At 42.6% G+C, this 25,000-nt stretch overlaps 1 protein-coding gene across 4 annotated transcripts in view; it reads left to right on the forward strand.

Annotated features, from left to right (window-relative positions):
* LOC128614688 (NEDD4-like E3 ubiquitin-protein ligase WWP1) overlaps positions 1-25,000 on the forward strand; it is a 47,464-nt gene that overhangs the window by 6,239 nt on the left and 16,225 nt on the right. For 2 of the 4 annotated variants that reach the window (XM_053636243.1, XM_053636258.1), the window contains exons 2-7: positions 13,843-13,900; positions 16,490-16,580; positions 17,889-18,027; positions 22,061-22,185; positions 22,724-22,864; positions 23,012-23,075. In XM_053636243.1, coding sequence (XP_053492218.1) covers positions 13,843-13,900; positions 16,490-16,580; positions 17,889-18,027; positions 22,061-22,185; positions 22,724-22,864; positions 23,012-23,075 — 618 coding nt within the window. The other 2 variants (XM_053636250.1, XM_053636266.1) reach the window with 2 other exon arrangements.

A 25,000-nucleotide genomic window follows, 5' to 3' on the forward strand; every position in this document is an offset into this window, starting at 1 on the left:
GAGACATAGAAGATCAGACTGCCGACCTGGTGAAGAGGAGATACCGGCCTTGGACTTGCGAAGAAGACGTTTCTCCGCCGTGTAACGCAATCTCTTTTGTTCGTAGGCTGTTGCACCGTCATGAACTCGTCTGCGCCACGCCGAGCGATCACCGGCTATGCTCTCCCAGTTTTCAGGATCTATATTACAGTTCTTGAGAGAGGCCTTGAGGGTATCTTTGAATCTCTTCTTTTGACCCCCATGAGATCGCTTGCCGTGATGTAGTTCGCCAACTGCAAAAGCGATGAAACCCGCTAAAAACCAATCCACCATCTTGAGACCAAAAAAACAAAAAAAAAAAACAGAGTTTGCTCAAACCAAACTCGAAGTTACCTGAGTAGCCACGGAAACCGGCTTGGTGAAATACGGTCTTTCTCTTTCTAAACAACGGCGTCCGTAAACATAGATGTGCAATTCCGAACTCTGTGTTTTGAACGGTTTTCCACTTTGCAGCAGTACTTTCTTTTTATTTGGTTTATATTCAAACCTTTTGTTTGGCTGGTAAACATTAGTTCGGCTGAAACAGGAGCACAGCCGCGCATTCACCAAAATCCGTATGTATTTACAGGCAAAATATGAGCCGTGTTTATGCCGATTGGGTTAGGTGTACCAGACCAACCCTACGATGTTGTGTTACGTCATGTAATCGTGGTGTGGTGTTTTGTAAGGTGAGATTGATTTATTTGTGTTAAACAGTGCTAGGCCACAGGTATGAAATTTAAAATCGGATAACAGGAGCAGGGCATTCTCACAGGGTTGTGTGGCGTTGGTCAGCACTTGAACAAAAAAAGTAACCTTCAGGAAATGGATGCGTGGACGTGACGTTTGTTCATCTCTTCTCAGCTTTGATTAAAGACACAACAAAGCTTTCAGTACAGGGTTGGGACTTGTAATAGTGAGCTGGCCAACATAATACAATAGCAAGGCCGCTCCCTCCAAACAAGAATGCACAGAGAGGAGCAATTAGAGACGCACCAATCCCGTATTTATTAATTTTTTTCCATTTTCAACACTATACAGATAAACAAGGCTCTCTATATCTTCCGATACCTGATACTTACTTCCTTATTTATTTTTAATTTTATGGTAAACAAGCCACCTCTTGTGCAAGCTTCTGTTGCCAGGTTGTGTGAAATATCAGCGATGTCATGGTGTTAATATACAACGGATCAAATCCGACTCTGACTTCAAATCTGACCTAGCACATGTTCCGCTAAAGAACATACGCCGCAAAAGGACGGCGATCTGGACGGTCTTCACGAGTAATCATCAAAGCAAAGCAGACTGTACCGTACAATACAAGTAACTCGATAAAACTTTGCTAGCAGCACGTAGCTGTAACAAACACGCTGACAAATGCAGGCTAAGCGAGAAGAAATGTCGACAACTCTAGGCGAGTGAGAATAACAGCGCTTACCCAGTATGATGTTTTTGACAATCGGCCACCACCAGCCTTATGGATTCCTGTTGTCCGTGCTAAATTCTGACCCTACCACCTGCATGTCGCAGCGGAAATCAAGATTCATTGCATCGTCAAACCAAGTGACGTTTTTCTCATCTTCAGCGGTCTGAGCCTGTTCCTACTGTAGCTTCAGATCCCTGTTCCTGGCTGACAGGAGTGGAACCCAGTCTTTGGTTTCCTGCTGTTGACGTGAGACATTAAGCTGAAGCTCTCGACCTGTATCTGCACGAATTTACGCGTCGCGCTGCCATCACGTGAACTGGATAATTGTATGAATGGGCAGGTGTACAGGTGTTCCTAATAAAGTGGATATAGGCTGATGATGGGTTGTCTAATACGCCAGATGTTTTCCTCGACTCTTTTCAGAATTGCTGTCAGTTCATTTTCTCCTGGCAGCAGTTGGTCCACTCAAATGAATAATTAATTTGCCCGAATCTCATTCGAAGGACAAATTATTTCTCAGTCACGTATATGAGTACGTGTCGTCATTCTCGTTCCAGTACAGGCGTATCAAACTGTAGAGGACATTTCATGAGGTATGTGTACGGTAAGTCACGGTGTATCTTGGAGAACTTTTAAAAGAACTCTACCTTTGTACACGTTACCCGAATGTACTGTTTTTTTTTTTTTAAATTTTCGGGACTTATGTTTTCATTATTTTGTTTTGTTATTGCACATTAAACAAGGGCGACTCCGTAACACTCTTTCAGCTTTGCAGATCCTACTGCAGCATTACGCTACCCTTGGCCAGTGCTTAAGCTCTGGATGTTGTCCTCTTCTCTGTCCTCAGTTCCACTGAGCGTTAAGTTAATGGTCTGTGAAGCTCTGCGTTGCCCTCTGCAGAGTGCATACAGAGCAGCGTTGACTAGCGTGTCCGATCACGGGAGCACCTCGGACTGCGAGGATTTCACGGTAGAAAACGAAAGCCGTGTCTCTAGGATTTTTAGACGTGCCGTTCTCAGACATTATGGTGCGTCTCAATCAGCTCCCTAGGTTGTGAATCAGTAGATCACATCGGTAAGGACTCTGGCGCGCTACACTTTCGGACATAATGACTCTAATGATGTGACCGCGTACTCGAGTCGTGAAACCGCACCATCGGCACTTATCAACAACCAGCAGGACCGGTATCTTTCTGACGTTATTAGGGATGAAACGGTTACCGGTTTCACGATAAAATTCCCCAACGGTTAGTATTACCGTGTCCCGTTTAATTATCGTAAAAACCGTGCGTGGTTACCGTGATTTGTAAAACTCGTGGTAAATACTGTCCACACACCCAGCATGAGTCTGACGCAGGCGCGGCATGCGACATTGTTTTCTGAGCGTGAAAACGGACGCTGCAGTTAAAATCCGAACACGTCTGTTCGATTCGGCATGAGCCGAACGAGTCCGAGTCACAGATCAGCAGGAGTCTGATTTCATTCATCACACGACGAAAGCGAGGCGGGGCCGGCCGGCGGGAGGAGAGAGGCGGGGCCGACTGACGAGACAATGGCGGAAGATTTGGTTTGATATAAGCGAGTTTGTCATTGTTGTTGTTTTTGTTGTGTTTTTCATTAAGAATAATAATGAACGCACCATTCAAGCAATTGCCGCCTCCGAATTGCTGCTAATTCGAAAGTGAAGTGCGCAGGGCCGCACAGGCATTCATAAGCCATTTAAAAGCGAGGGGGGGTAATACTGGCATAAAGTTGTCTCGACACTGGACGTTCGATATTCGCAAATTAAGGGACCGTCTCAAAAGTTCCATACATCGGTATACTCGTTTGAAGAGAATGACTTGCAGTCATAAAACTAACTGTAAAGTGTTCATGTAGGTGTCAGTTTAATTTATTACATGTCAATGGTATTACATTGCCATGCATTTCACTACCGAATGGGCTCGTACACAAGATATCCCATACTTTTAAAGCTCTAGCATTTGAAGTGAATGACTTGCCGTCACCAAACCTCTTGGAAGGTTTGAAATTGCCCCGAGCGCTGTCACTGCCTTCTGCCCTGCTCTCTAATTGAACTAAATGATTTTTATCACTGTTAAAAAGCCAAGCGACAGTGGGGGCGGTGCCGCGGTGGGAAAGTCATGTAATCGGGGTGCGGTCGAACACCGTGTAACACCGACTATCACAGCAAGCCTAGTGACAACCATCCATCACTTTATAGTCAAAAATAAAACCTGTTTAAATGACTCCGGTGTGTGTATCAGTACTTTTTGTACATTTTCAGCACATTTTAACAATACTGTGGTAGTACTGATAACCGTGATAGTTTTGGTCATGATAATCGTGATATGAAATTTTCATACCGTCACATCTACGCACGCTACTGTAGCTAGTGGATTAAAAAAAATCATTAAACACTTAAGTAGTTGGAGTCAAATAAGCTCTATATAGACGGTCAATGTTAAAACTCTCTAATGTAAGTAATCATTTAAGAACTACAACAACAGCAAGCTACTTACATTAGTAGACGAAGTTGGCCGAGAGTTCGTCCGCCATTTAAAAAAAAAAAAAATTTTCAAGCTGAGAGGCTTCAGAAAATATTGTCATTTCCAGTACGGGAACACAGTGAGCATCGATGCTCCCTGGTTTTTGCAGTGCATTGTGGGATTTTTTTTTTTTTTTTTATTGAGCCAGTGAACGTTTCAGTGCACTGGAAGGATTTTGCGCTCGAGATGACCCTTAAAATGGCCGACTCCCTGATCAGTGCCTTGACTACTGAACTAAGTAGCCATTTTGAGATCTTGGTTAAGGATCTGGATAAAATCTGTCTTAATTACCACTAGTGACCTGTTTAGTGCAAATACTCATAAATGGTTCATTTCACTGGAAGGGGAGGATACTTCTGTAATCATAACATGCAAACAATTGTAATCGCGTAGTTAAATTACGTAAATAATGTTTTGCATCGTCGGAGCACGTTGTGAAGACACTCCCATCTCTGTGAATCGATCATAAATATGACACACCCCCTCTCTGGCAACATCAATTAAGACATGGCTCTAGAAATCTTATCCCATCCATGTAGTACCTAATTCGAGTGTTTCTTCTTGCTGAAATTTTGCCAAATTGGAAGCAATAGTTTGAGTTATGATGTCTTTTCTAGCAACTCACCTTCAAAGTCCCCACGAAATCAGAAAGGCTGTTTCAGAGCTTCTTGTCCCTTAGTGTTCTGGACACAATACTATACTATAACTAGAAAAAATTACGTTCTGAGATATCTTAATTGTGTAGTTTCCCTTCTAGGAAAACTAGCTTTCCTGTTCAGACAATTTGTTTTTATGATTTATACTTAGTCGCATAACTTCGTGTCCTTCCTGATCGTCCGATCAAATACCCTCTCGAGCCGTATATGTCCCGCCCACCGGGAGGCGGGTCTTGTTTTGCACTAGTAGCTAGCTAGCAGAAAAACATGGTTGGTTTGGGTTTTTGCTGTATGTCTTATGGCACACTTCACTTTTCTAGCCATCGTTTGATCGAGAGGGAAATGGCTGGTGTTTATTCATTTTGAAGAGGAAGTTTGTGTGAGGTCACAGTTACGTGACAGGAAGTGAGGTGATTTCTGAGGTGTTTTACCATATTTCGGCTGGAAAACGTTGCTTCCTCAGACAGAGCGAGAACACGTTTCCAACTTTCTGTCTTTATACTCCGTCACGGCTTCTGCGTCAGGTAAGAGTAAATAACAGGCTCTCATTCGTCATCTCTTCACTGCTCTCCATGTTTCGCTAGCTCGCTACGGTCCTGTCTGGTCTGTTTAGATTTTGCCGTGTAATGTATCTCGAACGCTATTGGCCGTCGTGTAACGCTGTCAATCAGTTCACCACGACGTGACTGACTTTCTGTTTCAGGTGGAAATATTTCAACGTACAGAATCAAATCGCGGATGAGTAGCGGTTTCATGGGGGTTTTTAATAAGCGTTAAAAGTAGTGTATTGTGTGATCTATTGGATTTGGTTCAGCTGGACAGCAATTAGCTTGTTCCTTCTGTTCATCTACTTTTTAACCAGTGATGATGATGACCTTGGTTATGTACAGCCTAAGCAGTTTTTAATGACTCACTCAGCTGGACAGTTTTCAGTTCACTGTTCTGTCGTGGTTCAGTCTCCTACGTTTATGACTCCTGTTCCTCTGCAGTTTTTCCGCCAGCTTGCAACATTTAAGTTGGCTCTTCAGAACTGGGAGCTGACTCCTTGTTTCAGTGAAATATAGGCTGAATTACCACCTCGTGCTGAGCTAGTGGTGTAAAAATCCACTGATTGGAAATGTAGACTGTTAGATTGTTTTCGAGCAACCATGACGTCGTACAGTCGAGGAGAAACGTTCACATCGGGGGTGGGGGAAAAAGATCTTTAAACAGAATAATAACAAATTACACCAATCATCCTGTTCAAAAGTTTACACCCCCCTCTCTCTTAATGTATCGTGTCGCCTTCTTGAGCATCGGTGAATGTTTGCACCCTCTTGTAATAGTCGTGTACGAGTCCCTCAGTCGTCCTCAGTGTGAAAAGATGGATCTCATCATCATATAGCCGCTGCTGGGAAATGCTCAAATATGCAGAAGATGCTGGAAGAGCACAGAATGTGCCGGACCTGGAGGATTTTTCTGAAGAACAGTGGGCACTTTTAACTGCTCAGGACAAACAAGGGACTCGTGAAGGACTATCGCAAAACATAAACACATCCAGATAAGAGCATTATCTGTATTAAGAATCGAGGGTGTGTAAACTTTTTTGTACTGGTTCGTTTGTGTAAATTCTGTTGTTATTGTGTCTCGCGGACTGTTTGTAAATGCCTGTTATGTGAAATAGCTTAATCAGGGCAGAACTAAATAAGAAACAAAATGCAACTGAGCCCTGGGCCACAAGACAAAACTCGGCATTTGAACAGTGAATAGCCGATTCTTCATAAACTAATCAAACACGCATACAAGTCCTGATTCAGAAGCACAAGATCCGAGGAGAGTGGGAATCGCCCCAATTTTTCAGGAGCAGCCTTCGTGTGTAGAAAATCCAGAAGACTGGAACCTGAAACGGACCTCTCGGTACGTTTAAGAGGTTTAATTCTTCAGTGTTGATGCTCCGTAATGGTCTACGGATTTGAGACAAGCTGTTACTTCAGCTACTTGCCAAACAAAATGTCTGGTAACGTGGAATGTGTGGAGTTGTGACAAACTAAGATGGATAGAATATCGTGTGTGTGTGTGTGTGTGTGTGTGTGTGTGTAAACTTTTGACCTGAGCTGTACGATCTGTTTAGTACAGCTCCAGTCATCACAGACAAATGGGGAGAATCTTTGTCTCGTGGTTTAATACGCTGTAACAGACGTAATCTCCAGTACAGAACTGTTGTGGTTGGGTTTTTTTTTAATTTTTTTTTTTTTTTTTATCTGTATGTCCCAAGGTGTTTTATTTCACAGCGATTTGCCAATAATGACATTTTTTTATTTCTTAATAAATGTCGTCACACATTCGAACAGTTTATGACTACAGTTAATGTTGTCGAACCGTGAAAGAAATTGATTCCTATCATCACTTATGCTCCAGATTTGAGACCTCAGTGGTATGTGGTTCGCTTCGCAACCGACATTCTTGTTGCGAAATTAATTCCCAATAAAACTAAACTACAGTCGTCAGCAACCTAAATGTCTAATTGTAGCGAAACTGATGATTCACATGGGTGTGTGCTGCACAACTCCTCTAACATTGTTCTGAAATGCGTCCAGATCAAAGCTGCGTGTGCGTGTTTAAATGGGCAGGCCTCTTTAATCTCAGTGGGATTAGGCTACAGGTGCCTTTTTGGACAGCTTTCTAAAAACTTTTCAACCTTTTTTTTTTTTTTTTTTTTTCTTTTAAACTGGTGTTTTCTCAGTAATTTATCTGCACTTTGTGAGCGTTTATATGAATTTGACTGAAGTGTAGAGAAGTAGATCGGATCCAATGCATTTCAGTTGCACATGATCGAGTCTGATTTTTATGATCAGCTTGTTGATCAAGTGGACGTCTGCTGAAAGCCAGAGACTGAGGATGGCTTATTAATTACAGCCTTCAGGGACGAGTTCTCTCCCAAAAATACACCAGAAGAGCAGTCGTTGTTTGTTTGTTTGTTTGTTTTTCTTCCCCCTCCAATCAACATTAATCTGGAATGATTGCTATTTCGGAGGTATTTTGAACTCCCTGTTGTTAATCGGCCCTTGAATCCCTGCCCACTTCCACACATCTCTCAGTAGTAATGTTTTGGCTAGGGTAACGGATTGTAGTCGATCGTCGTCCATCATCGAGTGAAAGCCCCCCCGCCCGCCGCCAATGTTCCTTTTTAAAGTAATGATTTCTTAATACTCGATGCAGAGTCTCAGTGATTCAAGATACAGACAAAGCATTCATGTGTTGATGTGAACAGGGCATGTTAAGCAGTTGGTAATAGGTCATGATGGCTAGCGGAGGAGCAGAAGAACTTGAAAAGCCTCCCTCATCATTCAAGTCACGTGTATAGAAGCATTTTGGCGTCCCTGTAAAATATAATGATGGAAGAAGGGTGGTGGACAGAACTGTTTCGGTATGTAGGCACTGTGGCATGAGAGAGCCGTTTTAAAGCGGCAATATGGTTTTTTTGGGGGGGGGGGGGGGGGGCTGATCCAAAAAATGATCTGATCCATGACTCACAAACTGTAATATGGTTCGAACCGTGAGTTTTGTGATCCGTTGCATTCCTAGTTTTAGCTGGTGCTCTCATTTTCCACTGGATTTTACCACTTCCCTCTCTTCCTGTCAGGGTCAGTGAAGAATGTTTACTATTGTCTAGATAATTCTGTCATATTCAACTTGACAAGGTTTAGACAAGTGTGTGTATATACAATGGCTATTAAAAAGTCTACACACCCCTGTTTAAAATGGCAGGTATGCACACTTGTGTAACTGGGTTATTGCAGGGCTTGATGTTAGAGTGCATGCACCTATGATGGTTTTGAAACGTGCCTAATTTTGTTTTAAAGGTCTCATACAATAGATTTACATGCATCCGAGGTCAAAAAAATACTTTAACGTGCTCGTAATTTAAACTGCAGGATTGACCCCCCCCCCCCCCCCCGAACTCCGAACTCCTTCCTTTCAGAGAGCATACTCTGCTCTGATTGGTCAGATGTCACAGTCTGTTGTGATTGGTCTACCGCTGCCAGCGAGCAGCCGATGAAGACCAAACCTACGTAGGTTAGTACAGGAAGTAAGTCTGGAATTACGTAGGTTAGTACAGGAAGTAAAGTCTGGAATCACTAACGACTCGTTTCAGCTGTTCAGAATCGGTTCCTTCTTTTGGGAGTCAATAACTCTTTGGTTTTTGAAACGTTGCAGACGTTTTTACGTTCACAGAGAGCTCTATAACACACTACGTGAAAGGTGATATTTGAAAAACCATAATCGGTGCACTTTAAACATAGTCATGTGGTTGTCCTTCAGACAAGTAAAATTGTCATTCACTAGTTCAAATAAATGAAGTTACTTGCCCGGAGAGGGAAAAATGACATTTATTTTTCAATTGTGGTGTCAATATAATCATTTAGAAGCAATATACTCTCATCAGTGTTCTATCAGCTTATAACACCTTACTTGAGTCCTTCAACTTCAAACAGCACCACACCAAGGAGTGATGTGGTAGCCGGCAACAGCACTGGGTAGCAATGTAGCTAGCTGCAGTGTTTACGGCAAGTATGGGTCGCCGCAGGTTCAGAGTAATGGGCGTGTCGGAAGGTCTTTTCAGTTGGTCACGAAAGCTCTATTCCACTGAAAGGCGGGCCGTAAGCTTAAACACTATTTGCCAACAGGTTTATTAACAAGAAGTGACGAGTCTGACGTAGACAACGGGTGTGTACCTTCTTTGACTGTAAGAATGGAGATAACAACAATAAAAAATATTAAATATAAATTTATCTTCTAGATTAACTTCTTCCTGTCAACTGAGACGGCATGGGTTACTGACGTCATCACCAGCGTGCGTTTGGGTCTGCCAAAAACAGTAAAATCATTCTAAAGCAACAGATACAACGCAAATGAAGCAATTAATTATGTTTGTATTTTAACCAGCTATTGTAATATCACACCACTTGCCTCCATCTTCTTCCAGTCTAAAGCAAATGACGTATCTATATGGTTAACGCTGATTGGCCAGCGCAGATCCAAGCAAGAAGCTCCTTTCAGCAATGAGAGAGCTTTAGACACGCCCCTACCTTTTAGATACGCCCATTTTCCCCGACCTGCAGCTATCCCGATCTCGTTTGCGGTAACATTACAGCAATGTGGTAGAGTATGTGTAGGTGTAAGAAAAGCATTAAGATAACAGTCCAGTAGACCTGGTGAAACTAGGCCCATGTAAGTAGTTTCAGTATTAACGACGTCCGCTATGGTGAATGTTATTCATATCTCAAGCATCAGTAAACCCCTTATCCGGGTTAATAAACACTGGGTGGGTTGCACCAATAAGGATTAATCTTAAATCTAGATTAAATCCAGGGTTGTCTGATAATTTAGTTGCACCAGACTTTAAAGCTTGTTGGAAAATAAGCAGGTTTACATTTAAACCATCACTTTAATCCTGGATTTAATTTCACAATAAACCTGGATTAACTGTAATCTTGTTGCTCCGTCACTTTAAACTCCGATTTGAATTTCAGTGAGGGATTACATTTAAACCTGCTCTTGAGGAGGTTTAAATCGTCAAAATGGCAGCACTTATTTGGTGGTTTGGAGGAAATGAAAGAGTTCCTCGCAGAAAAATAAGGGACCGTCTCAACCCTGTTGAGTTTTATGATTGTGCTGAATAGGGGAAAAAAGGAAACCGTGATTAGGTTAAATAAACTAACCTAGTCAATTAGTTAGTCTGTACAACTAAAATTCCACGATGGCTGACTGATGATTGGGATACATTTCCGCATCCTTTTATTTACATAACCTGGTAGATTCCGTCATCCCTTTTTATTTATTTATTTATTTTAAATTTTTTAATTAAATTTTTCATTTATGTAAATTTGAGTTCGATGCTTTACCAGGCGCTTGGCCGGTTTGCGGAGGCTTGAGAAACGACACTGCATTATGGCTGAGGTAAAGTCGAATCGAATTCTGATTGGTCAAGCTTGTTTCTAAGCAACCGCTTGTTTAAACCTGTACTTTCCTGGTTTCTGCTGTATGCGGCACCCTACGAGCTCTAGACTGTTTTCAGCAGCAGAAGAATGTAAACTTGGTTATAACTATATATATATCACAAATAAAGGCTTATTATTATTATTATTATTATTATTATTATTATTATTATTATTATTATTATTATTGACATTTTCAGGTTACTTGTCCAGTCGGGCAAGTAAAATTTTCTTTCACTTGCCCGTTCAAAACAAATTCACTTGTCCTGGACATGCGTTAATGTCTAGCCCTGTATTTTTCCTATTTTATTTTTCCTTCAAATGTATCTGATTCGTTTTTCACTTACATTTTATAGGTTATAATTTCACACTGGGGGTGTTCTGACATGATAATCATTAATCTTTTTTTCATTTTTTTACATCACAAAAACCTGCCATTTTAACATGGGTGTGTAGACTTTTTATTTTTATTTTTTTTATTATTTATATCCGCTGTAGGTGACATCAGCTAACTAATATATATATTAGGGATTCCACCGAAAATGTTCAGACTTTCCGAAATTCTGAAATTTATTTAAAAAAAAAAAAAAAAGAGAGAGAGAATTTTTGCAGACATTTAATTAAACAAGAGATTAAACAAAGTATCCTCAAAAACAATCAGTACGTTTACATGGACAACAATGATCCGATATTAAGACGATACTCTGATTAAGAAACTAGCATGTAAACAGCGATTATTGATGACCTTTATTCCGATTAAAGTCATACTCGAAGTAAACACGAATGGAATTAAGACATGTGGAGTATTCCTGTTTTAGTCGCATTATCGACGTGCGTTACACCTTAATCACACTATTAACGTCGTGTGGGAGTTTTCACCGCATTTTGCGACAGGACACGTACACACACGGCAGCGCTCAACCGTTTGACGGCAAACAGGAGAGCACGGCTGCGTCCAAAACCACGTATTTACCTGCTGAATAGTAGGAGAAATACATGTAGTTCTGCTACTATATAGACGGTAAGTACGCGGTTTGGGACGCAGCCCTCGGCTTCAAGCAGTCGTCTATTTGCACGTACAGCATGACAAATAATTAACCGCACTTGAAGCGTTCGTAAAAATTTAAAATAAAAACACCCAAAACTGTATGTCGACGCGTGAAATTCTGGAGGGAACGTCGGCCGGCGTGGCGCGGTGACGTAATGACGTGTGACGTTAATCGATCTGTGTTCTATAACATGTAAAACCTGAACATGAAAGGAATATTCTAAAAGTGGCTAACTTAAGGTAAACACCGTAATCAGAATAATATCTTATTCAGAGTAAGGTCAATAATTAGATTACTGCTGTCCGTGTAAACGTAGTCTGTGTTTATTTCTTAAATCCCTCACTACTATAGTATATTGCTGCCCCCCCCCCAAACCTAGATATTATGATAGTTATGGTGTGTAGTATAAATAACTTGTCCAGTGGCAAATTACAAATTTAAATGATGAGCCAGGACATGTAATGTACTTTTCCCAAGATGTGTGTCCTTGCTTTAAGCTTTGTCTCAGTGCTGTAAGTGGACAGGCCATGTAGTTTTACTCGCATGGTTATATCAGCAAACTGGCTTCTCTGGTAAAGATTTCACTTTTTTTGTTAAAAAGTAATCCGGTGTGAACTCTGAGGTCACAGGATCAGGACATTCAGATTTCCAGCCAAGTTGGATTATTTTTTGATTAGTTATCATAGGCGTAGACTGGAAACGCACGGTCCTGTCAGTAGCAGGACGTAATGTACTCAGAGTGCGCTTGGAGTGATTAATCATCTGCTCGATGTGAGAGGACCGCTGCCTCTGCGAAATGTAAATGACTTTCTGGCCTGAAGTGTTAGTCTTGTATATTTTATATTGTGTGTGTGTGTGTGTGTGTGTGTGTGTGTGTGTGTGTGTGTGTGTATACACAAAGTATTTATGCTTTTTTTTTATTTTTTTTATGGCACTGAATTAAACTACAGTCCTAAATTAATATATATTCTGATGTGTGTATTGGGTTCTTTTCAGTCTTATATAATTGGACAAACAGTTGTGTAAAATTTTAGTCCGAAGTTTATATTTGTAACACTCAGTTTGTGGATTTAATTTTAAATAAACGAAAAAAAAAATGGTACTGAAAGCTTGCCCCGCCCCTTCCGATTAATCGGAAAGAACAATCGGCCGACCAATCGATTATGAAAATAATCGTTAGTTGCAGCCCTAGTCACAATGCATTAGAGCTGCAACTACTAATCGTTAATAATCGATTTTGAAAATCGATGTCAACGAATCTCATTATCGATTAGTTGGTCTGCGCGCGGCACGTTTACTCATCACGTTACTTCCGTTCCGAAAACACGCCCCGGAGACTAAATACTAAATTTGTGTCCCAAATGATGTACTATACACTTACACTATGCACTGCGCACTACCGTCTAGTGCAGTGTTTCCGCGGACCCCTAGTGGTCAGTGGGGTAATTGCAGGGGGTCCGTAGGAAAGTTTTAAAAATGTTTAAACAATATTCTATATATTTTTGTCAATTGTATCAATATATATTCAAATGAGAGGTTTTCAAATTAATCAATTTGGTGGATGGTATGTAGTTAATTCCCTTAAGTTTCATACAGGTGTAACCACATGGTGTAGTTTATCACTTTAACCATGGATTAAACGGTGATGACCAGAATAATTTTAAGTGTCCAAATACTTTTTAGTCTATGTGTATATCTATCTTTATTTATTTATTTATTTATTTATTTATTTATTTAAAAATGCCACTTGGTTTGTTTTCTAATGCAGTGGCATTTGTAAGTATGGCTTAAGCATCCAAATACCACTTGGGGCCACATATGATTTTTGTCCTATCACCCAGCCCGAGTAGTAACAGTGCCGGCATTGCTCATCCTCTGAGCTGTCTCTCCTCATCTCTTCTGCTATCAGTGTTCACTTGCTCCGGCTTAATTGGGTTCCTCTTAAGCTGCTTAAAGTCTGCTTGTATTTGAGCGTCTTTCTCCATCCCAGTCTCCAGACTCTTCTCCTCCTCCTACGCAGTCACTCGTAATCGCCCTGAGAGTGCTAATGAAGCTGCGGGTTTTTCCTTCAGTGTTGTACAATACAATCACGTTGCGCTCTGTTGCAGTCTGGTGTTTATTTTGCTTGTGCTTGTTAATAACAACATTCTACTTTCCTGTCTCGCCGTAGTGGTAACCATGGGCCACGGTGTGGGCTGAGGATCCGGAGGGCTTTACACACACCTACTGTAAGTAACCCAAGAGAACCTCACCTTGGAAGTGTTTAAAACCATGGCGTCATGTCATGACGCAAGCCGCCCTGCGCTCACACTGGCAAGCAACATTGAGAGAGACGATGTCATGAAAAATTGTTTTCTTAAATGTGCACAAAATCATTTAAATGATCCTATCTGTTTAATATTATTCTATTTGTACCGTTTTAAAGGGTCGCAGTCTTTGACGTAGAAACATGAAATTCAGCACAGACGTGGATCCCGTATCGGAACGGGGTGCTTGTGCTTTTAGGAAAATCACGTAGCAATGCTCTGAATTGGGTCATTTTTCCACAGGGAAGGCATTGGGGTGCTTTTATTTTTAGTCAGAAGTCACACTGTGGGAGCTACAGACATGACACTTGATTATGTAGTACATGGGGAATCCAGCAACAACCTAGCAACCACTTGGAATATCATAGCAACCACATAGCAACACCTTAGCAACCAACTGCGTTAGCATAGCAACCACCTAGCAATACCCCGGCAGCCACCTGGCATTGCTTTCAACCACCCAGCAACACCCTGCCAACCAACTGGGTTAGCATAGCAACACCCTAGCAAGCAACTGGGTTAGCATAGCAACACCCTGGCAAGCAACTGGGTTAGCATAGCAACACCCTGGCAAGCAACTGGGTTAGCATAGCAACACCCTAGCAAGCAACTGGGTTAGCATAGCAACACCCTGGCAAGCAACTGGGTTAGCATAGCAACACCCTGGCAAGCAACTGGGTTAGCATAGCAACACCCTGGCAAGCAACTGGGTTAGCATAGCAACACCCTGGCAAGCAACTGGGTTAGCATAGCAACACCCTGGCAAGCAACTGGGTTAGCATAGCAACACCCTAGCAAGCAACTGGGTTAGCATAGCAACACCCTGGCAAGCAACTGGGTTAGCATAGCAACACCCTAGCAACAGCACGGCAACCAACAGGGTTAGTGTAGTACACACTTTACAGCACCCTAACAAGCAGCTGTTTTGGCGTAGCTTCAACCTGGAATACTATAACAACCACCTAGTAATAAAGAGAGGCTGGTAAGCTGTAATAGATGCAGTAATATTAAATGCAACTTTCCAAATTGATAAAAAATAGTAAATGAAGAAAAATGCCATTATTTTATTCATGAAAAATGCAATCCTTTGAAAACTGCTGTGGAGTAAGAGGAGTAAAGCGCTGTGATGTTCTGTTTTTGGAAAATAATTGACTTCGGAATAGTAACAGTAAGTCAGGAATAGTAGTCGGGCCTCATTACTGATCACATTGATTATTTTTCTGTGTTTTATTCCTTTCATGAAAACCAAACAAAAAAAAGTAGTTGTACTGTAGACTTTATATCATGTTATCGAAAACTAAGTCCATTTCATTTATACAGCACATTTAACACAGCGTAGCTGACCAAAGTGCTGACCCGAGTAAGAAAAAGTTCTGTAGAAAGCAGAATAAAACCAAATAGAGGCGGACAATAAACAGTAGTAAGAATGAGATTAAAACCCGTTGGAGATGAGATACGCTTTCAGCCTCTTTTTAAAAATGATAACGGAAGGTGAAAGGCGGATATCCGGCGGCACCTGATTCCATAAACGAGGGGCGGAGACTGAAAAAGCTCTCTCTCTCTCTCTCTGATGGTTTTTAAACGGGATCGAGGGACAAACAAAAGAAACCTATCAGAAGATCTTAAAACTCTGCTAGATAAATGTGGTGTGAGAAGATCTTTGAGATAAGAAGGAGCCTTCAACAGCCTTGCAAGCTGCATTCTGAACCACTGTAGATGAGCAAGAGATGATCGAGTTAGACCCAAGTGCAATGAATTACAATAATCTAACCACGATGGGATAAAAGCACGAACAACCTTCTCTAAATCTCAAAGACAATTTAAAAAAAAAAAAAACGTGTAGAAATAATCCGTGATTGATGAAAAACTATTCTTAACGACCGGATTTATTTGCTCGGTTAAGCATAATTCTGAGTCCAGGATGAAACCAAGGTTCCTCACCTGGGAAGAAATCGAGGGGAAGCGATTACGAAGCTCATTAATGAGACCGTCTCTCAATCCCAGGGGACCAAAAACAATTTTGAAAAGCTGAGAGATCTGAAGCCGTCGCTGTGTCTTGTCTCTTGTTCGTGTGAATGCAGGATATCTTCTAACCTTATGAGTATCAGCTGACCTCTCTTCTTCTCTCATACCAGTCTTCCTAAACAGTGTTGTGCTGTACGTTTTCGTTGTTATTTGAAGTTGCTTGGAATGACAAAACTTACTTAAAACCTTCTTAATCGCCTGGCTTTAAAAACAACCCCATTGTTGTCTGTCATGAGCCCCCATGATATTGTACTCATACCGTACTTTTGTCTTTGTCTTCTTCTCTGACTCACTTCCTCCCTCCCTCCCTCCCTCCCTCCCTTCGTTTGTCTGTCTAAAAGTGCAATAGTAGAGCTTGTTTAATTGCAGCTGTTTTTCCTCTGATTGTAGTGCAGCATTACCGATGATATATGCATGTCTGTCCTGGTCTGTCGGTCACTTCCTCCCTCTTTCTCCCCATGCATAATTGACGTTTTGAAATTTTAGGCTTCCACGTCTGTGTATGACATGGCCACGCCCCTATCCAGATCAGACTGTCGCAATAACCACGGAAGGACGTCTCAGCTCCATGCCATCGGTAAGGACGAGGGATTTGTAGATGCGACCTATGGGGAAAGGGGTCTTACAAGAACATTTCTGCATCAGTTATCGCAAGATAAACATTTCCTCTAACAGCCCCCAAACATCAGTGTTCCACCATGCTCTCCACTGATTAATCATCTCACTCCAACACATAATTTAATTATTTGGCAACGTTCAGACTCGGCGTATTTGTAGGTGGCTTTCAGAAGCTTTTTTTTTTTTTTTTCTTTCCTTTTTTTCCATTGTGTGTAAATATTTACAAGAAAAGTTCCAACAGATCTACCCAAAAGGGTATTTTTTTGTGTAGTTTTTTTTTTAACCAAAGTTTTTCTAACCCTTTATTTTCTTCACGCTCTCATGCATATGTTGATGAGTTAAATCACCTGACGAAAAACTCCACCAAACTCCACAAAAAGCAAAGCTCACAGAGATGAAAACGACAAACGGTGAAAGACGACTCGCGCAAAACCTTCCAATAAAACAGCTCGGCCACTGCAGAGCGTCTACTATCATAGACACACGCTAACGTTTCGTCCTTTTATAGGGCGCCATTACTTTTTCTCCTAATCGAAGGGCTGGAGTTATTTGTCTTCGTTTCTGAATCGGTTTTTGGATTACTTTCGAGTCATTTACATGCAGTGACCCCGAGTTTTTACAGAAGATTCGTCAAATTTGAGCGCTTTCCAGTCGATTCTACGAGTCGGAGCCGACGAGTCGAATCCCAGGAGCTCTTTAATGTTACGAATGTTTTTTTCTAAATTAACCGGGGTTTTCCGAGAATACAGATATGACGTGTAAATGCACCCTCAAAGGATTTCCAAATAAATTAGTTTCTATTAAGTTTGATAAGTGGTGCTAATATTTGCATGTATGTACAACTGTAATGTAAATGCACACTATTTGGCCAAAAGTCTGTGAAGTCTTGACCATACGTGGGTCTTCCTCAAAACTGGAAGCTCACAATTGTATAGAATATCTTTGTATGCTGTAGCATTACAATTTCCTGTTCCAGCATGACGAAGCCCCGTGCACAAAGCCAGCTCCATGAAGACATGGTTTGTCAACGTTGGAGTCGAAGAACTCGAATGTCGTGCACAGAGCCCTGACCTCAACCCCACTGAACACCCCAGTGATGGTCAGGTGTCCACATACTTTTGGCCACGTAGTGCGTTCAAAAGGAAACGTCCGAAACAAAAGAAAAATCGGCTCGCGAGATCACTCCGTGCATCGCGTTATTTGTTGCATACTATATTCGTTTACTTCGATAAAGTGTCATTTTGAAACCCGGTGCATTCCGTTTCAGTTTTATGTGCCAAACTCAAGCGGAAGAAGAACTGGTTCGGGGCGACCGTGTACGTGGAGGTGACGGCGGAGGGAGAGAGCCGGAAGACGACCAAGTCTCACAACCCCTCCAGCCCCAAGTGGGAGGATCGTCTCACTCTGTAAGACTTATTCCTCCACTTAAATCGTCAAGTAGCAGAGAAGTTCATACGTTTACAACGTTCGAACGATTTCTTTTCTTTTCTTTTCTTTTTGTTTGTATGATGAGTGAAAATGTCACTTGTACGTGTCTGGGGAGAAAATGTCGTGATGGTACCACGTTCGAATTGGAATGTTGTCCTGTTCTCTAACATGCTTTCTCATATCTCTTCACTTCTTCATCCAAAATCCTAATATGGTGTTAATCAAAGGTGAAAAAGGATTTACTGATACAGCTGTGAACCAAACACTTTATTTATTTATTTATTTATTAATTATATGTATTTTTGGATTTAAATAACCAGACATATGGTACCCAAATGTATCAGAAATAATACAATTTTATTTGTATAGCGCTTTTAACAATGGACATTGTCTCAAAGCAGCTTTAGAGAAACATATAAACACAGGATAGAGATTTTAAGTGTGTGGATTTATCCCTATTGAGCGAGCCGGTGGAGACGGGGGCGCCGAAAACCTCCCTAAGATGATATGAGGAAGAAACCTTGAGAGGAACCAGACTCAGAAGGGAACCCGTCCTCATCTGGGTAACAACAGATAGTGTGAAAGTAAAGGAAAGTTCATTATGGTTTTTTATGAAGTCTGTTTGTTGAACTAGTCCACTGTTCACTAAAGGAGACCTGAGTGCAAAACTGCATGTAGTAACTGCAGTCCCAAGGCCATAGCAGCAACCGTAGTCCCAGCAACTACACTGAGAATGTCCATGTGGAATTGAGGTCCAAAACCATTTCATGGTACTTCAAGCGGTACCGTCCTCAGCAATCTCCAGCTGATGAGCGCTCCATCCTGAGGTAGGACATCAGGATGGATCAGGCAGGTCCGGAGAGCAGAATGGGGCAGGAGCACTGGCATCTCCGTAAAATCATGTGCGGCTCGACAGAAGGAGAGAGAGAGAGGGAGAGAGGGAGGTAAAGAAATAATGTATGAACTCTGTGAAGCCAAGTAGGAGAACAAGTTTGACGGTTTAGGTCGCCGAAATCCGACCTTGGGGAAAGTTCGACAGTTGACACGACACTGGTTTACACGACAGATTCTCCTCGGACGTTCGTGAACACCGCCACTTTGATGAGTAAGGAATAAACACCACGGGTCATGCTGTTGCAGGAAAATAATCAACAATAATCTCTTGTCTTTATTTTCCGGATAACAGCAGTTTGTCTATACTTACAGTTTGTTGCTGAACAATACTTAAATTTTTTTTTATCTGTTTATATTTTATAGTCAGTTTTTAGTTTTCTAGTCATTTCTGGAAGGAGTCTCCAGTGTCGGCGTTTTGTAACAGAACGTTTTCCACAACGGGGACACTTGAGCGTAACCATAAACAATTGACACGTTGCTCCTTAATGAATTTTGTAATAGTTTATTGCATTTTATCAGGAAAACAATCGACTCGTTACAGGCTGGAAGTAGTAACTCGGCATCGTCGTGTTTTATTCCTTCTTCACCACCTTCTGAGCAGTCAGGTTTGATTATTTCAGCAGCCCTGTGGTATAACCTTTTTAATAGCGTCCGTCTCGCTCGTTCGTGCCGATGGCGGAGGAGCTGCTGCATTCTGCATGCAGGTCAGAAATGTGTACACACACCTCCACCCGCTGCGAACGAAATCCTGCACTGCCGCTGGCACGGCGAGACTGCGCTTCTCAGGGGGGAGGGAGGGAGGGAGGGAGGGAGGGGATTTTGCAAGTCATCTATGTTGTGGCGATCTCTCGGCTCGGTGTAGAATATTTAATCCGTCACTTGGCAGAAGTCTGATGTGAGAGAACACCACGGTGTGTCTGCCGATCAGACTCGCGAAGCGTTGGTAAATTTGAACAGCGCGCATCGTGCGTCATGGGAGATGTAAATGTTTCTGTATATTGCATGAAGGATTTGTAATGTACTGCTCTGTGAACACTTCCTGGATACGGAAAGAGCGTTTCAAGTGGAATAACAATCTTCCAAAAGCCTCCCAAGTGAGTGGAGAGAGAGAGAGACGGGGGAGAGAGAGAGAGAGCGAGAGACTGGGGGGGGATGGAGACTGGGAGAGAGAGACATGGGAGAGAGAGAGATGGGGAAAGAGAGAGAGCGAGACGGGGAGAGAGAGATGGGTGGAGATGGAGGGAGAGAGAGAGAGAGAGAGAGAGAGAGACTGAGATGGGAGAGAGAGACGGGTGGAGATGGGGGAGAGAGAGAGCGAGACAGGGAGAGCGACTGGGAGAGGGAGAGAGAGAGCGAGAAAGAGACGGGGAGAGGGCGAGAGAGAGATGGGGAGAGGGCGAGAGAGAGAGAGAGCGAGACAGGGAGAGAGAGACGGGGAGAGGGCGAGAGAGAGAGAGAGAGAGCGAGACGGGGAGAGAGCGAGAGAGAGACGGGGAGAGGGCAAGAGAGAGAGAGAGAGAGAGAGAGAGAGCGCGAGACCGGGGGAGAGAGAGAGAGAGAGACGGGGAGAGGGCGCGAGAGAGAGAGACTGGGAGAGGGAGAGAAAGCGATGATGGACGCTCTAACCCCAGGCTCTGCGTGACTGCTGATTGAGCTAATGGTGGAGAATGAGAGTGAGATGATGGAGGGTGCAGACGTTTGGGCAAAGCCCCTGTGTGCTGAATACTAACTGCCACACTCATCTGCAGAGAGCAGGGAGGGAGGGAGGGAGAGTCAGCCAGCCCGAGAGACACGGTTTGTCCTTCTGACTGCTTTTAGAGGTGTTCAGCCAGACGTAATGGTGGTTAACGCCGCGATGAGCAGAATTTCAGGCCGATTAAAAGAACCAGCGCGACTTCCTCGCCTCCGCCTCCCACCCGCGAGTCGCATATCTCTGGAGTCTGGAACGAAATTCGGTCACGGACGTAGTTTGCACCTGGAGCGCGGTGGTTAAATCCGTTAGCGAGTCCGACTCGAGTCAAGTAGAGGAACAAATCGAGAGCACTGCACCCTAATGCATGCGAGACGGCATCAGCTGGTCTCTGAGCGTCACGCGCTCCATCTGACTCACTCTCACGGGTTACTGTAGTACCGATCGGACGCGAGATTTCTGGTCACATCGTGTCTGTCGTGTCGCCCCACGTCTGTAACGATTATGCTCGAGTTCAAGTCGCACGAAATTCAATTCGAGGTGGGCGTGTGTGAAATGATGTAGGCATGGTCGATACACCAAAAAAAAAAACCCCAAACAAACAGGAAGATAAAACAAACAGACCGTATTTCCAGTTAATATCAAATAAATTTGTTTTTCTCTATCTAAGCATCACATTTACAAGTAATCCTTTAACCCAGAGTCATTTCAGAACTGTTTTTTTTTTTTTTTAACCCTAAGCACTTATAGCAGAAGCAGAGTGTGTCTGTTCGCGCAAGTTGATCTTGATCAATAGTTTTAAGTAGGTTAACGTAAACGGTGTGTATATTTTGTTCTGCGTTTGAAGCTCGGACGATACCTGCTTCGGTTTTGGCAGAGGACGAGAGAGAAAAGCACTTCCTGGGGTGTCTGACTGGCGTGGGGAAAAGTAGAAATTTTTTTTTATTTTTTAAAAATTTTTTACAAAAATTTTCCAGAGGATGTGATGGATACCATCATGTCTTTGGTTTTTTTTTTTATCTCTAAAAATTTTTTTTTTTAATTATTTATTTATTTATTTTGGGCTACTGGTATTTTATAGAAACTTGGTCTGTTTTAAAAATAAATAAATAAATAAATAAAAAAATTCCGAAACAGACATTCAGACTTGACTAAAATCTCAGAGATTCTTCGGTAATAATTATATTACTACACCTCCCCGTATACAACTAATCCAGTCCGAGTAGGGCTTCCATGTCGTGCCAGCTCCTGTCCTCAGTTTATTTCATCAGCTCAGTTCTCTGCCTGAGGCCCAAACAACATAAAATACTTTTACAGTGAAGTGCCTGCATTTCTTTTGCATTTAATTTTATTTAAGCTGCTCCTGGCGATAGCTTTCAGTGCTCTTGTCTTCTGCATTTTTATGTCGTGTGTGTGTGTGTGTGTAGGAATGTAACGCCACATTCGCAGTTGGAGTTTAAAGTATGGACCCATCACACTTTAAAGGCAGATGCTCTGCTAGGGAAAGCCACTCTGGACCTGCGCCAAGCCCTGGAGCAACACGACAGGAAACGTAGGAGTCTCTCACTCTTTCTCACACTCTGTCTCTCACACACACACACACACACACACACAGTGTCCACACACTCCTTTTCCCTGTTAAACAGGGCATGACTAGAGCACTGACTAACTAGAGGAGTTTTGAAACGAGACCAGATCTGCAAATGAAATGGAATCGGGCTCCATGTTGCATCATCTAAGATAAAGAGTACGCTGACGGGATTTCAAATCGATGGGGAGATTCTGCCGAGGGCTGCAACTCGTATACACACACACACGTCGTGTACACATCAAGGACATCAGAATAATCATCTTCAAGGCAGCATAAAGGTCACATTTCTTACATCTGGATCTGTCGTGTGCAGATGTTCACGGGGAAGCGTGTACAAAACCAGAAAGTCCCCTTTTTTATTGTAGTAGAAAGAATGCACGGGAAAAAATAAAGTTAAACACACAGAAGCGAGTATTAAAATGCTTCTTTAAAGAAGAATCAAATGGTGTGTGTGTGTGTGTGTGTGTGTGTGTGTGTGTGTGTGTGTGTGTGTGTGTAGTTGAAAATGTAAAGGAGGTGCTAAAACTGACTCTGGAGAACAAAAATGGCATGGTGACCTCCGGAGAGCTCACGGTCATCCTGGACGGCCTCGCCGTAGACCAGGAGCCTCTACACAACGGAAACGTCACCACGGCAACCAGTGAGTACTTCCTCTCCTCACCTTTTCTACCCCATTATTGTCCAAATTCGAATGTTTAAAGTAGCAGTTAAACTGCATTCGGTGTCTCTCTCTCTCTCTCTCTCTCTCTCTCTCTCTCTCTCTCTCTCTCTCTCTCTCTTCCAAAAGAAGTTCAGCAGAACGGAGATGCTATTCATGAGAACGGGGAGGAAACCGCCAGAGCTCAGAACAGGTAAGGACACGCGCACATACACACACACACACACACACACAGAGATGAAGTCATCCTGAACATTTTGTACGGTTGAATGAAGCTGTGCTCGAACTTTATTTTGTTTATTTTTGGCCAAGTATCATCCTGGTAATAACGAGCTTTATAACATGCCGTACGAGGCAGAAAACCTCCGTCTCCTGGTCTACGTCGTTACGCTGTGACTAAATTCGTCCTTGTCGTGTGAGAATGCATCACTCGCACCCGAACACTTCCTCAAAGGCTTTCACGCCGCTTTGGCGGAGCGGCTCAAATCTGCTGACTCTCGAGTGGGAACACGTCGAGATGGGAAGCTGTTGCATGCTGTGGTGAAAAATGTGGTGAGAATAATCAGGAGAGATGTTTACTCAGCAGAACTTCCTGTTCCACCCGTTGCCATTTCCTGCCAAAGTGGCAGACCCCACGCACCTCCACCCTGCTGCTGAAACATCTCAGCTTTGTCTCGGAGACTCAGCAGGATGACCCGAGGCTTTTATTGTCGCACAGTCTGCTCGGGGTGTGTGTGTGTGTGTGTGTGTGTGTGTGTGTGTCTCAGTGTCTCAAAAGACATAACTCTCTCTGATTTTGTTCTAAACGCTGCGACGTCACCACTACAACTAGACGCATACGACTACGAATGAGCATCTTCAAAAGACACACAGTGACCCGTGGGAATGAACCGTCATGGCCGCCGTCCTCCTCGAATGTCCTGCGTAACAATGAGCTCAGTGTCAGACAGTCAAGTGCGCCATTAACGCCCACCGTTCTCCTGCTTGCGAGCATGCCACCTCTTCCTCGATCATGTGACCATGCCGCAGGCAACAGTTCTCTCAGAAGAGACGTTTTCTTTCATTTATCAGGCTGAAAGATCTGGTTTCCGATTCGTATCTCGTCGGGTTTGTGTTTTATAGCAGAAGAGTCGTATTAGCTGAAGTGTATAAACGTGTGAATCTGAACTTTTTATTTATTTATTTATTTATTTATTTATTTGCCATGATTTATTCATGCTTAAAAATCCTCCTTAATCGATTCCTTTAATTTATGCTAGGCCTGTCACGATAGTTACATTGTCAAATTAGCATACGATATACGGACGTGACCCCGATCGTTTTCGCTGACCTCGATATCGGCCGTTGCGTCTACACGCGAGTTTGTTTACACGAATAGAGTGTAACATTTTAGCCAATCACACTGCTTTTGTCCTCTCGTCTGCTCCAGGGCGGTCAGATTTAAAAATTTCAAACTTCGATTATTTGTCAAATTGATGATATATAAATGCCCAACCGTACGCAAAAAAAAAACGTTCATGCGTTTGAATTCAAGATGTGTATCAAACACTCGCACCGAGTTTTAAGTAAAAGCCCCGCCTCTGCTCTTCATCGGCTGCTCGAGAACAGACGGAGCCGATACTCGTTATGGTAGTGGGCGTTTCCGTTTTGAAACACGCTGACAGCGGTAGACCAATCACAACAGATTGGGACATCTGACCAATCAGAGCAGAGTATGTGAAGTTTAGAATGAATCCTTTAGAACGGATCATTTAACGAGTCGTTTGTGACGTTGGGGGGCGGGGGTAATGCTTCAGTTTAAATTACGAGCACGTTAAAGTGTTTTTTGGACCTCGGATGCGTGTAAATATATTGTATGAGACCTTTAAAACAAAATTAGGCACGTTTCAAATCCATAATCGGTGCACTTTAAGAAGTAAAAGTTGATCGCTCTTTGAAAAGGGTGTACTTGCGTTGTGATGAGGTATTATCCTTATATCAGTGGCATAAAATGGTTTTAAATGACAATATCATTTACCGCAATTGTTTCTAGGACAGTATGTCGTCCAGCGAAAGTATTTATTGTGACAGGCCTATTTTTTGTTCAGGTTAATGCAGAACTGCATGTTAAGTAAGAAA

The sequence above is a fragment of the Ictalurus furcatus genome, chromosome 1 (genome assembly GCF_023375685.1).
Source record: "Ictalurus furcatus strain D&B chromosome 1, Billie_1.0, whole genome shotgun sequence".
Taxonomy (NCBI): domain Eukaryota; kingdom Metazoa; phylum Chordata; class Actinopteri; order Siluriformes; family Ictaluridae; genus Ictalurus; species Ictalurus furcatus.